The sequence below is a fragment of the Cavia porcellus genome, unplaced genomic scaffold (assembly GCF_034190915.1).
Source record: "Cavia porcellus strain 051 isolate PalLab524CR breed Dunkin Hartley unplaced genomic scaffold, mCavPor4.1 scaffold_21, whole genome shotgun sequence".
NCBI lineage: Eukaryota > Metazoa > Chordata > Mammalia > Rodentia > Caviidae > Cavia > Cavia porcellus.
The window spans coordinates 15,224,071-15,240,721 of NW_026947504.1; the positions used below are offsets into that span (position 1 = coordinate 15,224,071).

At 35.8% G+C, this 16,651-nt stretch overlaps 1 protein-coding gene across 5 annotated transcripts in view; it reads left to right on the top strand.

Annotated features, from left to right (window-relative positions):
* Spink5 (serine peptidase inhibitor Kazal type 5) overlaps positions 1 to 16,651 on the top strand; it is a 58,767-nt gene that overhangs the window by 13,930 nt on the left and 28,186 nt on the right. For all 5 annotated transcript variants that reach the window (XM_023560533.2, XM_023560535.2, XM_003477206.4 and 2 more), the window contains exons 5-13: positions 1,305 to 1,432; positions 2,871 to 2,934; positions 3,881 to 4,008; positions 5,314 to 5,380; positions 8,068 to 8,195; positions 10,372 to 10,453; positions 10,780 to 10,907; positions 13,514 to 13,562; positions 15,286 to 15,413. In XM_023560533.2, coding sequence (XP_023416301.1) covers positions 1,305 to 1,432; positions 2,871 to 2,934; positions 3,881 to 4,008; positions 5,314 to 5,380; positions 8,068 to 8,195; positions 10,372 to 10,453; positions 10,780 to 10,907; positions 13,514 to 13,562; positions 15,286 to 15,413 — 902 coding nt within the window. The remainder of the gene's footprint in view (positions 1 to 1,304; positions 1,433 to 2,870; positions 2,935 to 3,880; positions 4,009 to 5,313; positions 5,381 to 8,067; positions 8,196 to 10,371; positions 10,454 to 10,779; positions 10,908 to 13,513; positions 13,563 to 15,285; positions 15,414 to 16,651) is intronic.

Sequence of the window (16,651 nt, forward strand, 5' to 3'; positions counted from 1 at the left end):
ATGTCTGTATTTATGTATTTATATTTTAAAAAATATAAATATATGGAAATGCTATGCATTCATTCAATATATTTATATGCAATGTATTTTATAAGCATAGCTTTATATATTTCAATAAATGTAAATATTTTAATATATTAAAAGAATTTTAATATATTTAAATAGTTTTCACATTTTATGTAAAACATAAATGAAAGCATCGAACTTGTATTTATACACCTATATTTAAATATTTATACATTTATATTTAAAATCATCATTCTTAGATCTATTGTGTTATGCAATTTGCTTTCTTGCAGCACTTATTATAATATAAAATTGTACATATTGTCTGCTCCTCCTTATGGAATCTTAACTCCTCGGAACAATACTCTGTTTCTGCTTGTTTGCTTGTGTCTTTGCTGTGGCAGACTCGTGGGTAGGAGAATCCCTAAGGTCTCATAAATGTGTAACGAATTTTGTGGATTGACTGAGTAAATGAATTGATGAAATGACATCTGTGGCCATTATTTATTTTCTTTTCACTTGTTCTTAACTTTTATTGTTCTACTTGCAAATTCTTCCTAAACATACGACATGGATTGTGGAGTACAGCATGGCCTTTCCTTTTGATTTTAAAATCTCTTTTCCTTTTCATTATCTTCTTGGGGAATTCTCTAACCTAATTAAAAACTCACTATATATTTGTACACATCCTACTTTTCATTTTTTATATGTGCGACATACTATCTCATCAAAAGTGTATATTCCTAGGTGTTCTGTATCTACCATTAAACTATCTTGCTATGACATCGATGGCCTCCAAAATGTATTTTGCACTGCGATAGCCTGATGGAGGAAAATACCTCAAATTTCATTCATTCAGCTTTAGATAGAAGTTGAGTTCATGTTAACTCTGGGTTTTCAGGTAGCATGTCACAATAGTGGTTACCAAATGTCATTTCATAAGTATTATATGATTCTTACCGCAAACCCAGAGTGTGGGTAGGGTGTGAATTCTCAATTTCCAGATGAGGAAAGTGAGGGTAGCAGAGGGGAAGTGAGTAGGGAGCAGACTGGAGAAGGTGACCTGGCAAACCTCGCCCAGCACATAGCAAAGTCACACTGGAAGCCATTTTTTTAGCACTCTAATTATGTTTCTATTCCTAATTTTTGTGTAATCCCCACAGTTTTATTAGCTAGCAGTTCTAATGTGCTTTTCTTTTTGTGATTTATATTAATTCGGGTTTAAATGTTTGGCTATCTATGTGGATAAGGGCTATTTTATTTCATATTTTGATGGTCTTTGATTGTATCTCTTGCAGTTGAATTGCGATGATTTCAGGAGAGGAAAAAAAGGTGGAGAATTTACCTGCAATGATGGTGAAGCTGCTGTTTGTGGAACGGATGGAAAAACATATCACAACAGATGTGAGCTGTGTGCTGAGAATGCGTGAGTATTCTTCAAAGCACGTTTTCTCACTAACGATTTCATCATTAAGTGATTATTAGGTATTTAGTAGTTTAAAATATTAGAGTAGGTAATTGGAACTTTTAATAGTAAAAGTTCTTATCATCATCTGTTCCACACATGCCACATAGATAAAGCATCTCACTACCTTGTGTTTTATCTCTGTTTTGTTCTTTCTCCATCCTTGATGGTGTATTTGGCTATTGACTGTCTTCTACCAACAATATGCGTACCTGTTTTGCAGATCCTGGTTTGTGATCTCAGTCTTGGTTTGTCTGTTCTGTAGTTTTTACAAATGTAAAAATGAATGTTTGAGAAAGCTAGTAAGCTCACATTCGTTCTTTGAGATTCTGGAAACTTGTAGCGCTTATATTTTCACTGGAACGAAGCAGTATTACATCTGTGATCCTTTATGTGGCTGCAGCTTCAGAAAACACTCTAAAATCAGGTTCTTAACTTTCACTGAGGATCAGCGTATGGAAACAGGAAGCAAAAGTAGACATATGAAGTATATATATATATATATATATATATATATATATACTTACTAAATATACATGGTAGACATATATTTTGTAACACACCAATGAACACACTGTACATTTAATTCTTACTATGTCTTAAGTGAGGAATCCTAATTTAAATCATGGTCCAGGTGAAAGTTTCTGTCCCCATATTCCTTGTTATTTTTTTTTTTTTCTTTTTTACTATACAGTGAGAATCATACCTCCTTCCATTTTTGAGCTCTGGCTTCTAGGAGACTCCACAGTAATACTGGAATTTAATTATAATAGTTTTCTTCAGCTGAAATACTTTGAAAATGCTTCTACTCTTATAAATCTCTGTGTTTTTGAATTGCTTTAATTATATATTGGTTGTTATACAGATGCTAAAAATTGCCTTTTTAGAAATAGGAAGTACCTTACATTAATGATTCTCTTTTTAGATGTTATTTGTACTGGAGACAGAGCAAAGCTAATTATCAGGAACTTAGGTACTTGCTATGGAAAAGGTAAAATGCTAGTCAGGGTACCCCAATGAAGACAGGGTATAATGAAATGCTGGATGATACAAACCTGGGCTTGCTTATTTAAAGTAACAACAGCAACAAAAAGTTACTTGAGGGACATTATCTAGTTTTAAGACATATTTTTGTCCATCTTTTGATGTGGATCCCCACCCTGGATACAGAAGGAAAAATATCCCTGGAAATAATATCTGTAACTCCATTCACAGCCCTCCATCATGATCTATTTCTTTGGTTTAAAGTTAGATACACAAGCTCTCATCAGACAAACTAACGAAAGAAAAGGATGACATTTGGCACTCTTTTTCAGGAGTTAAAAAAAATCACAATATAATAAAGAGAAATAAGTACTGAATGATGTCAATTGTTGTCTTTTATAATCTCTGATTCCAGGAAAACCGGATCTCAAATTGGCATAAGAAGTGAAGGAGAGTGTGAGAGCAGTAACTCAGTGGAGGTAAGGACAGGTGGCTGGGGGAGAAATAGAAGGGGCTGTCTTCAGAGAGAAAGCAGACGTTCTCCTCTTCCTTCTTAGGTGGGATGTAGGGAAGAAAGAAATGCTTGGCTTACTTGAAATAAAATAGTGAATAATGTCGGATAATACAGAAAAGTAATTGGCAGTTCCTGAAACTGGTGGTTAGAACCTTCAGCTGTATTTCAGCTTTCTATTTAAGGGGAAAGAAAAAGAGAGAGAGAGAGAGAGAGAGAGAGAGAGAGAGAGAGAGAGAGAGCAAGAAAGAAAAAGATAGAAAGAGAAAGAGAAAAGAAAGACTGAAAGAAAGAAAAAAGAAAAAGATGATAGAGAAAAAAGAATGAAATTTCATGTGTGATGAACTAAACTTCCACCCTTTAACATGAGTTGAAACCACTGTAGTTGTCAGTTGTCAGAAGATCTTGGTCAAATTACTGAACAAAAACAAGATTAAGGTAAATGGCTACTTTCACTGCAAAGATTCTCTGAGCCTGTGACAGTAGGGAAGAAAGGGTGTTAAATGTGTCACACTTGACTTTTTCTAGTCAAACCATATTCCTAAATTTCAAAGTTTGGTGTCTTTGCTTTGTACTGTCAGAGCCCTGGAGGTTACCTGTACCAAATTTTTCAAAAAGAACATACTCTTATATATCTCTGTTTCTACCTCACCTACTCATTGTGAGCAATTTGAGGGCAAGGACTATGCTTTTCTTTAGTTCTAGTATAATGGCTACTGTTTCTTGAGTGAATGAGTAAGTAAACAAGTTGTATACTTAAATCCGTGGATGACACAGTATCCTCCAATCTGTTTCTACATGGCTAGTATCCTTCACCATGGCAGACATACTGACTACTATAAAACTTCCAAAAATAGCATTGCAAGCATTGCAATCTTGCTGACAAATGCCAAGTTTCTCTATTTGTTCTTCAGGATGTGTGCAGGGCTTATCGGGCCTATGTGGAAGACGGAAGGCTTGGATGCACAAGGGAAAATGACCCAGTTCTTGGTCCCGACGGGAGGACACATGGCAACAAATGCGCCATGTGTGCTGAGCTCTTGTAAGCATCATCATTGGTTCTTGGGACAGAGAGTGATATAAAACACATGGTCTTTTGTCTTCATAAGGCTAAATAAGCTTTGCTCTTAGAATGCCTTCAGTCCCTTTATTTATGTCATCTTATGAAGGAGAAGATAAAGTGATTACATTAGTGGTTAAGTTTCATGCTATTCATTGTTTTAAACTATTATCCTTTGAAAACATCCAATGTCTTATAAGACATAGTACTTTAAGATTGAAGCACTTTCATGTAGAATAATCTAAGTGAGTCATTTGACATTATCACTCCACCTGGGCATAAGTAGAGATCCTAGGTAATAATATTAGTAGCACCATGTGTCTGAAATCATTCTTAGTCTAAAAGGTGAGTGTTACGGAAAGGAAAATCTGTTGGCTTAATCTTTCCATGCTTGGCACTGGTTGGGCACTGGAGTCTTTCACAGTCTGGTTGTTAAACAAGTATAGACTCTAGTCCTAAAGGGAGCAAACCTTAAAGTGCTATATTTATCTTAATGGATCCCTAAAATCAAGACAGTGAAAGATTTATCAAATGAATAGACTTTACAACTGCCTTTGAAAATTACAATTAGAGTTCAGGGCATGTTCCATCAAGTTCAGGAGACTGTGGTTATTACTGATTTCTAGACAGAAAATCAGTTGGATTTACACTTTATTACTGATTTCTAGACAGACAATCAGTTGGATTACTTGCTTTCAGTGTTTAAACCTGGCCTGTATTCTGTGGATTTCTGTTTCTTTGTATGCAAGAGTTGAAAAGGAAAATCTGACCTCTCTAAACTCTGGTTTCTTACTTGGTGATCTCCACTGCCAAGAGGAGACTATAATTAGATATCAGATGCAAAAGGGTTTAGAAACTCAGTTCCAATTTAGCCTTTACCAGCAGCAATGCCTTTACTTGAAGGTGAACAGTTTTAAGAAGGTAAGCATAAGGGTGTGGAGAGCAATGGCTCAGGTGTCCAGTCTGGTTTCACCCTTGTCACACCATTGTTTCAAGGCTCTTGGTTCTGCCTCTTTAAGTGAATTTCCTGACAATTTTCTGTTTGTCAATCAAGTGGCACACCCATCCAGTTCTGCAGAACAAAGCATCTCATTGACTGTCAAGTGAGTCACTCTCACGCCCTTCCTTATCTTTGGCAATTTCTTGGGCTCAGGCAGCAGAGACTGGGAAGTGCTTGCTTCCTAAGTGAATTGGTTTGAACAGTCAGAGGGTATCAGAGTGCTGAGACCACCCAGGACAGTGTAAATATGGCTTATCCTCTAACCAGCCATTCACTTTTCTTTCTAGTTTAAAAGAAGCTGAAGAAAATGCCAAGCGAGAAGGTAAAAGAAGAATTCAACGAAATGTTGAAAAGGTACTCACAAATAGAACTTAGTTTTTGTGCCCATGAACATTAACAGAATTATACTCGAACCTGAAGGAACGCAGTGATGATGTGTTCCGTATTAGCACATACACATGTTTAAATATTAAAATTCTTCAAACTGACTATTCCTCATGAATGCATCATTTAAATTCAGACTCACATTTCCCATTTGACTCAAGATGTACAATTTCTGCCTTGGCTCTTTGGTTCCTCCCCTAAAAGAGAATGTAAGACAGAAAGTTCCTACATAATAACTTGTGCTACTTTTCTCCAGCCTTTTATCTAACATAATGTAAATCATTTTTTAATAAATCTTTTTATTGCAACACAATATAAAGTAAGCAAAAATAATTTTAAAATAATTCCCAAGTTTTACGTTTCGCTGACACACGGTGAAGTTATCCACTTTTCCAGCATGACCCATACATTCAGTGAGACCTGCAGTTATAAAGACCTTGCTTCTGCTTCAGTGAAAAGCTCAAATGTTGAAACAGTGGCTCAGAATTACTCTTAAGATAAAGCTCTTCCCCAAAGCACTTGATATTTTAGTATTTTATGTCTCGTCTAAGAAGTTATTCCTTTGCTAATTGAATAAGCACTCTAGATAATTCTCCCTGAACCCTTGAATCTAACTTTAATGAGAGGGTTAGCAATTAGTTTACTAACTAGCTGGCCTTTTGTGGAAAAGTCAGAGCACCTACAGTCTCGTCGGCATTCTGTCATGCTGGGTGTGTTCGATGAGCAAATCATCCCATCTTTAGACCTCAATCTTCCTGTCAGCAAAATAATGAAGTTGGATAAGTGACCTCGATTTTCCCTTCCTGTTGGAGTGTGATTTTAAATTCTGCACTCTTTTGTACTGTACAAATACACCAGGCTTGTTAACTGTAGAGCTTGTGATATTCTGTAGGGATAAACAGACGCAGGTTTTTGTCAGTAAAGGGCTGGCTCTCTCCTTCTTAATGCTATTTAACTAAGCAAAGTTCCCCACCCTAAATTGAGTATTCTCAGTTTAAATTTAGAAAAATGAAGTATTCCGAGAACCATCTGGGGTTTTCTGAGCACTTTGGAAGGATTTAAAGCAATTCTTTTATGGTGCTTGGTAAATCTGGTTCTGAACCCCTAGGTCATGCTGTGCTAGAGCACGGAGCATTCTTCTTTCTGCTTCCCATCAGGTCTGACCGTCCTTTCCTCTTTCTCCCTGTGGCTGGGAGCATTAGACCTAGGAGGGCTGAACACGACTGCTTTATGGTGATGGCTCAATACGCACTCCATAATTAGCCTGTCAGTGAGTTGCTCACAAAAGTGTCTCTTTAGAATTTTCACGAATGAATCACAGTTTACAAACGGAAATTGTCATTGTTCTTCCTCTGACAATTACTGAGCATTTGTTGTATTATCACTCCACCGTGATCCAATGACTGTCTTCCACCTTCCTGGGATTTTACAACCAGGGAGTTTGGAGCACGTTCATTCCTCCTCCAAAACTAATCACAGCATAATTTGGACTCAATTAGGAGTCTTGCTGAAAGCATCCTAATGAAAATTAACTATAAAGAAACAACGGAAAATACTTGACTTGGGAAAAGCCCTGAAAGATCTGTGTTGCAAAACCCTGACTGTGTGAGTGTTGAGGCTGAGGTCACTAACACAGTGGGACTTTGTGATGGCCTCTCACTTAGAGGCCAGTGTCTTAGGTGCCTAGGTTTCCTGAGTAACTTCCTGTCACCCCTAATGCTCATCTTTTCTGAGTGAAAATGCAAAAAATGAGGACCATACAATTGAAAGGAAGATACTATGCAGGAATTTTAGAATTCATATTATAATAAAATGTGTTATCACAATATGTTGGTTGACACAGAAGTCCTTAGGCCTAGAATAATTTGGGATATGTCTTGTGTTAAGTTTGGCCTTCACCAAATGCTAGCACTTTCTAAACAGAGAGAGAAGTCCAATAACCCTTAGCCACAACATGAGAAAATCTGGGATGCAATCTTTTTTAAGTCACAACATTTTTAGGTTTTCTAAATACATATTTGTCTTGGTGGTTTACCTCTGTAAGCTGTGAGTGAAAGAATTCGATTCACACTTTGAAATTTTCACCTATGATGTCAGAAATGCACATTGGTAAAGGAAATGGAGTATAAACAGTATTTTTGGATACCAGTGTGTTCCTTTTTCCTTGCGAGATTAGATTTTCTTTATTTATCCATAGTAAATAATATTTAAGCATCTCATTCTGTGATTTCATAAGTTTTATTTCCTGTTAATTAGTTATTTGTTACTACTATTACTTTTGTTTTTTCTTGGCTGTTGTTTATGTTGGATTTATGTTAGCACCTCATAACAATTTTTTATTTTCTCTATAAGTTGAAAAATTAATAAGTGCTTCCTAGTTTTAGGAACTACTGCTTAACCTAATTCTCCTCTAGATTCTTTTAGCTTTAAGTAAACATACAACTCAGCAGACACAGTGTCTAACAATCTGGCAAAATAATGACCACTTCTCATTCATGGTCATTAATGAGTCTTTTTGTGTTTACTAGTGTTTCCAGATCTGTCGATTATAAATGTATCTGATTATAAATGTATCTGTGATTATAAATGTATATGATAAAGTTTCTCAGTTAGCAGAACAGTAGTAAGGATAGCTGCGTATCTTTTTTTTAAAAAAGGCTTTCTGCAAAGAATATGAAAATCAAGTGAGAAATGGAAGACTTTTTTGTACACGAGAGAGTGATCCAATCCGGGGCCCTGACGGCAAGATGCACGGCAACAAATGCTCCCTGTGTGCTGAAATGTTGTAAGTATAGATGTGGTTGCTTTTGGGTTACTGAAGAGAGAAAGAGAAGATTGATTCAAATAATGATGAGAATAATATTGAATGGAATTCGTGGCACTGAGAGTCATCTGAGCAATCTTATGTCCTCTGTGATCCCTATTCTTACCTAGAAGGTACATGCTAATGACATAATTCTATTTCTGAGTACAGAGAATTTCATTCTCCAGTTAGAAGGATGGCTTACAAAGTATTTCCTAACATTGCTCCCCACGATCATTGTGAATCTTTTTATAAACTAATCATTGCACAGAGTGAGGGGAAAAGCAGATACTAAAGCTTTTGTTTTTCTTGATTATCTCACTGTCACAGAGTTCAAGGGGGATTCTCAGAAAATTCATGTTGCATTATAATGACATAACACATTGTTTTAGCTGGGACATATTACCTTGGGGAAAAGGGTAGATCCCACAGCATACAAAGTATATTATGCATGAAGAGGTCTCAGATGGGTTTCATTGCACCTTCTTGAAGATACTTGAGTTCCATAACCTCTGTCCCATGCTATTGTACGGCCAGTGCCTCTCAGTCTTACACAACTGATATCCTTTTCTCTTGCAGATTGCATTTTAAAAGTATTTTTCATATAAAATACCTTAAAATCAGACACAAAATATTCAGATAAAAACAATGAGACATAGATCTCATTTCATGTGAGGTCTAATATAACTTCTTTCAAAAATAAAATAATTTAAACTGAGGAGATTCAAAAGAAGAAGAGATGGATAAGAACACTAATATAGTGGAAAGAAACTATACACAGTGTGTTTCGGAGATGAGGAAACTGGCTCCAAATAGGAAGGGGACTTGACTGAGTTACGTGGAGAATGTTAATAATGGAAGTGAGGGTTTGGGGTTATTGGTTTCAAAATTCCTTGTTTCTGTAAAACTCCCTGTCCTAATACGGGAACCTCCTGACAAACGTGAACTTGGGAAACATTAGTTGCTCCTTCAGGGTCCAAGGTTTGTGTGAATCTGTTAGTGGTTTAGTAGTAGTTTATCTTCCATAAAGGGAACTAGGAACCAAAATTAGCAGTTGGCTCATTGAAATGAATCAAATTACTATAAACATTTGTGAAATTATGGTGGTAAGATAGAGTTACATTTTCTTTTACAGTTTAGAATACTTCTCACTTTATTTGGCAGAGCTCAAATTATTCAACTATGTTTAGCTTTTTATTTCAAGTGATATCCACAAACAGTTGAAATGCCATAGCTTAGCTGTGTATTCCACACAATTCCACTGTACAAAGTAAATTTATACATACTCTGTTTATCAGTGTATGGAAGCCACTAGTTATTTGTTTGTTTGTTTGTTTTTTGTCTTTTATTGAGATTGTGTCTCGCTATGCAGTTCAGGCTGACCTTAAGCTCACTTTGTAGATCAAGCTGATCTTGAACTTGCCATGATCCTCCGGCCTCAGCCTCCTGGGTCCAAGGATTACAGGCATGTATCACTGTGCCTGGCTAATTGGTTTTTACTCATGTCATTCATGTTTTGTCTTCTGGATAAGGAAGCCATGAATAAGCAATGTATTTAAAATATAAGTGAAACCTAAGGTAAACTTGATTTGGTAGGCGCATGATAAATGGACTGAAAGGAAGAGATCTTCTGAAATAGGCAAGTAGTTTTTCTGAGTGTAGAAGTAGGACTGTTTCTAGGTTGTTTGCGTGGATTAGAAAGGGAACCTAATGGGAACTGGGGAAAACTCTGGAGACAGTTTCCTGCTCAGGGTCAGTTACTCCTTGGAGTGTGATGATTTCAAAGAGAAATTGATGCCTCCTTTCATATACCAAATGATACAGGCAGAGAGATTGCTGGAAGATTAAAGCAAAAGGCAGGACACAGTTGCAAGCATTGGAAATTTTTAAAACCACTTCTAGACTGGGGTTTAAACTCTTAGTCTACACTTACTACTTCTGTGTGACCAATTATTTATCCTGCCAGACTCCTTCTTGGTAAATTGGTATTATAGTAATTTCTTTGCAATGTAGATTTGAGGATTTCATATTATGAACACAGGATAAGGCACGCAATAATGTAATCAATGTTAATTTTAGTAATAAGTCATACTTGTGATTTATTCCAACCTGGAAACTATGATTCTTTCTCACATCCTTTTCAACTACTCTCTTTTAGCAAAGCAGAACATGAAAAAAAGAAAATGAAAGAAAGAGAATCAAGACATAAACGACAGTCTAAGAATGCAACTTCTTTTGAGGTGAGAGAACCTTCTCCAGAAAGTCAGAGGAAAGTGGGGTTGGGAATCCACAGATGATGTGCCAGACACATGTAAATTTCCCCAAACTCTATGAAGCATTTGGGCGGCTTGCATTTCTGTGTGTGGGCATGCATAACTGTTTCTTGTTTGAGAGTTCATGGATCTTATTTCCTTAAGATTATCCACATCTCAAAGTTAAGAACTATTCTAAACTAGACTGACTGTTGCTCTCCCCTTTAAGAAAAAACAAATCTACATTTCCACCATTTTTCCAGCCCTATTCAAGCTGTGCTCAACACCTGCATCTTCCCTCTTTGATTGACTAGGAGTTGTGTAGTGAATACCGCAAATCCCGGAGGAACGGCCAGCTGTTCTGCACTAGGGAGAACGACCCCATTCAGGGCCCAGACGGAAAGGTCCATGGCAACACCTGCTCCATGTGTGAGGCCTTCTTGTGAGTACAGCAGGGACCCCAGGGCTCTAGGGAGGGAGCCTGGGATCTTTCCTGGAAAGTCTTGAATTTTTTCTTTTTTAAATAATGAGGATAGTGCATCTTCTCTTCAATGTACATTCAGTTTTGAGTACCATGTTTAAATGGACCAAAAACAAACAATAAAAGCAAGCAAAGATCTTTTAGATTAACAGTGGTGAAAGAGAAAAAGATGCAGAATATGCAAGACAGACCCACAAAAATAACTCAGGATCTCACTTGTATGTGGCACTGCAACAATATAATTCAGAGATGAGTTGTGATAGTATGACAGTGACAGCCAGAGGCTGGGAGAGGGGCAGCAGTGGGCACTGCAATGGCAGATTTTGATGGAAGGACATAATGTCACTTAAGGGGGATATGTTTTTCTGATCAATTTCACATATGGAGACTGTGGTTAATTGTATATTTTGAAGTTGCAAAAATTAATAGACTTTAAAGCCCTCATCACAAAAAATGATAAGAAGTGACTATGTGAATTTGCCTGATTTAATCATTCTGCATATATTAATGCATTGTATTTTACCCTTAAATATACATATTTATTAATGAAAATATTTACTTTAAAAGGGGACATGCACAATAAGTTCTTTGATGGAATTTTAGAAGTCATCTAGAGTCCTTTATCCCAAGAAAAGAATATTTTCTAGTAGTCATGCTAATTGCTTTTTAATTTTCATAAAATATATTAGCTAAAATAAGAAAATCAATGAGCTCATACATGAAATTTCATTGTATTACATGGAAAATTTTATGGCTTTTTGTTAGTTTACTATTTTTCTTCCAATTCATTCTTTTTTACTTCAAGGAATAGAACTAAAATCACTAAAAGGCATAGGAGACAGAATTGGACTCAATGTGAAGAATGGCTTTTTAATAGACTAGAAGAATGATGATTTTGTTAAATCCACTTAAAGAGGACCCAAAGTATGGTTTTAGAATCAATGAAATGATATGACCTCCCCAAATCCTATGATTTGCTTTAATGTTTTAGTTTTTGATCAAAAGGATATCCCAATATACTCCTTATGTGATAAAAATCTCTGAATGGATTTAGTTATTTGCTCTTCACCGATAGTGATATAATCCAGCAGATTTCTCCCTTATAGTTTGAGCCATGGAGCACTAACACAATCTGTTAGAGAGAAAATTAAAACAATCACCATGTAATTATCGTAACCTTTGTTAAATGCATGTAATAATACATACATAATAGTTGCTAAGAGATAGGCTTCTTAATATCATTTCATGTTCACAATAAATGAAGCAAGTTTTGTACTGTCACAAGTTATGCATGAAAACACTTGTGACTCCAAGGAGCCAGGAATGGTGCACAGTCTGCATAGAACAGGTGCCATCTAGGGGAAAGAAAGAGAATATATTTCTCACTGTACTCTATAGACAGGATACAAGGTCTGTATCTTTTTTTCATGACAAAAAAGTAATTCCATCTCCTAGTGGTCGATTCTTCAGCCTCTGATAATTTCCCATGAAGGAAACAAGATATTTCTTAACCATTCTAGTCAATTTAGGCTACAACTTTGGTGGTAAAGTTTACAACCATTTTCATATAAAAAAGTATGAAAAAACACAGTTTAAATCTCTGTTAGTAAGTTTCATTCATAAGTATAAAAATTCTTTATCTAAAATAAAGTTTTACTACCTCCTATATCATGGATATTTAAAGGTTATTGCATTTTTTGAAAAACGGTTTTCCCTCTATAGTTGTTGTTGGGATACTTTGCATATGAAAACTTGTATCAATTTTTTTAGACATTCAAGTTTCACTTAGTATATGCAACCTTGAATTTATTAGAACACATGAAAACATTTTCAAAGATTAATTTTGAAATGTTGGGTTCTATGCAGTATGACTGAATAATTTGTGTCATTTGTCCAATGATGCTACAGACCTAGACCGCGGAGCTCAACCGTCAACATTGCTACTTATCCAGAATCCTAAGAGCCACTGCTGTCCCTCATTTCCAGCATAGACCTAGTTCTGGAAGGTTTACTGATGATGACATCAATCTTTAGGTTACATATACTATTCACTACATTATGTGCAGGGTACTGTTCCAATTGTTTTATATGTATCAGTTCATTGAATTCTCCTAACATTCTTATGGGAAAATGCTTCTTGTTTCCTCTGCTTTAAGCCTCTCCCAACATACCCTTACAGATGAGGAGGCCAGGGAGAGTAAGGCGCTTCTTATTTTCTTTATGTACTCTGGCTCCAGAGTCCTGACTCTTCACCACCGCGCTATACTGCCCCCAGACGCCAAGCATGACTGCTCTGTAAAAGGCGATAACCAAAGCAAAAGAATCAGAAAATACATATACCAGGAAGTTCCACATGCTTGCTTATTAATTAAGGGACTTTTACTAAAACACTGCTTTCTTGAGGTGAAGCAAACACTCAAATTTATTATCTAATATAATGGCACACTACTGGGGCGGACCTTTGAGATTGCTTGAGAACGGTAAAAAAAACCAGTGAATTGTCAATCTATGAATACAAAGATTCACTAAAGAATTCATCATCCCCCCCACCCCCGCTTTCTTTACAGCAAAGAAGAAGACAAAGCAAGAGCAAAGGCCAAAAGAGAAGCTGCAAAGGTAATTTTCTCAGAAATGATGATGACGGCTCCTGACACTTTTTCTTTTATAATAACCTTCTATCTCATTAGCATAAATGTTTCTCCTTTAAGTTGCATGCCTACAGTAAACAATGATAACAAAAACAAATTGTTAATCCTGGTGCATGCCTGTAATTCCAGCTACCAGGCAAGCCGAGGCAGGAGGATCAAGGAGCATAGAAGTTCAAGGGCAGGCTTGGCACATTGTCATGGCCCAATCTGCAGAGCAGAAGAGGAGAGCAAGAGTGAGAGAGAGAAGGGAAGGGACGGGAGAAAGAGAAGGAGAAAGACAGAAAACAGGAAGAGGAGGAGAAGGCAAGAGAAAGGAAGAGGAATGAGGGGGAAGAAGAAAAATAAAGAAGGCAAACCAAAAAGAAAAACAACAGGGTCTTATTAGATGTTTTGATAATACCACTTTTATTTCATGATTATTCTAATTTTGAGCCTTATTTATTTTTTAAAAAATGGAGTATTGTCTTTGTAAGGCATTTTTTCCATATTTGGCTTTTATTTGATTTATTTTCTTAGGGTCAGATTATTAATATTAATGTGTGCAATATGCTGAGTGTAATTTGCATCATTCATTCCTGTCACTTTCACCAGAGAGTGCAAGATCTCTGTTATTCCAATTTACAGAACAAAATGCATATATAATATCATATTTGATCTTTTTCACCATCCAGCTAGGATGGAAGCGCTGGTTTTCTTGTCCGCAATTGCCATTATTAGCAAGAATTTATCTGTTGACTTTCCAATTATTTTTATTATGCCATCCATGCTTTTATAATTTTCTAATTTTAGATATAACATAGCCAAATCTGTGTGCAGATGTTGGGTTACTTTGATGTAACAAACTTATGCAAGATTTACCTTTATTATTATTATTATTTTAATTTCTTAACATGTCCAAAAGTGCAAACCTATTCATTATGTGGGAAAGACTAACACAGTTCAAAATATACCTTTGAACTAATTTTTAAATAGTATTTTTTGGTTAGCTGGGACTATCTTTATTAGTAATTTAGAGCTGAAAATATTTCATCCATTGAGTTTCTTCAACTGACACATTGTCTTGAATCTTCCCGGCCCTGTCCCATTCCTCCTCCTGTCCACTTCGGTTGTACTCTCCTGGCTCAAATCCACATCCTAATCCCTAGAGAAGGATTTATTCACAGAATGATGTCAGTTTCTCCAGGGAACATCTTTGTTCTTTCTTCCAGCTACACTAATGTGTCTCTATTTCTTAGTTAGGGTATATTTTTTCTCTCCTTCCTTAGCCTTGTAACAACAATATACACTGTAGAGTAATATTCTGTTCCTCCAGGTAGTCTTCTCTTTGTGGTCTAGTTAACCCCTCAGCTGTGATCTCTGATAGCTTTTATAGACTGCAATATCCAACACAACAGGAACACAGCTTTTCTACTGCTTTTTAAATCAATTTTGTCTGCCTATTTCAGCACTGTAATTATAAGTATCTTGGAAGAATGATAATGATAAATACTTGCTAATCTGCTGTAATTCCAGGACAATTTTGAATTCATAATATGAACTTTGTCCTTACCGATTTGATGTATTCATTATCTTTTTTGCTGTTTTACTTTTCTGTATTACTATATTACGTATTATCCAAAAGGAAAAGATGCAAGAAAATTAGAAAACATAAAAACATAAAAATCTCACAAAAACATAAAAATATTTTCCAGGAAAACTGCAGCGAGTTTGAAAATTTAATGAGGAGTGGGATGTTCACATGCACCAGGGATAATAATCCTGTTGTTGGCCCAGATGGAAAAATACATGCAAACAAATGTGTCATGTGTGCAAGTATATTGTGAGTATCCACCTCCATCTCTCTCAGTCCACTTCCTCGTCACTATTGCTGTGTCTCTGAGCCTGTGTTATGTATAGTGTACCCTGTGCAGAGTGTGCACTGAAACTTGTTTGTTGGAAAATGTTAAACATAGGTGGACCAGACATTAAGAAATATTAGACTGTCTAATGACATTGCTATTTCTTATTCACTCATCCTGTCTTCAGATTATGTCAGGGAGAAAGATTCAATTTTGTGCTAGTTTTTTTTTTTTTTTTTTTTTTTAATTTAGAGAAATAAAGCAAAACAGAGAAAAGGGTAGAAATTATACAAAATTTCAAAAAAAGCCACAATAACAAATGAGTAGCTGATGCATGACATATTATTATCTTATAAGTAGTGGTTTTCTAGTGTAAAAAATAAGTAATAATAATAAAAGACTGAAGAAGTAGATTTTGTTTTAACACTTGATTGACTTCTTTTATAACTAGGAGAGTAGAAACTTCATGATCTGGATTTCATGCTTTCTCTAGTCTCTCCCACCTACGATATTCTATATTTCTGTGAAGAGATTCAAATATGGGTTAAAAGAAACATAGTTCAGTACAGGGGATATATATCAAACAAGAATTGGAGTAGAAAGGACCGTGTGTGTGTTTGCAGGACATTCTGTGTATAGATGGCATGTGTACTGTGATAAGTGGCTTGATGCAGAGTGAGATACTAAGAAGCAAGTTTGTATACTAGATGTTAATTAAATGTCTTCCTGTTAAGCCAGGTCAGGCCCTTCTAGATCATTGTTTTGCTGAATGGGTAAACCAGAGACAAGCTCTCCATTGTTTAGCAACTGCATATTTTCAGGTCTAATTCTCTTACTTCTGAGCCTCCTAATTCCCCCTGAGATTCTCTTTAAACTCTGAAAACAATATTTATATCATAACTGCACTGTATGTACCAATTCCTTAAGTTTAATTTAATCATTATGTATTACAAATATATACTGATAAGAAAGAAAAGAAAAAATAAAAGTAATAGAGTCAAAGTTATTAATTATCTCAAATTTCACAGATCTTGGCCCAACATTAAATACATGAACATGGTTCCTTAAAAGGAAAGACTGGCAAAGTAGCACAATAGAATAAATAATGACCTGGCAATCAAGAAATCAGACTTTTTGTCATATATATTCAATTTTTTGGCACAGTATTATTAACTCAACATGGTATATATTAACGATTATTACGCAGCTCATGTGCTGC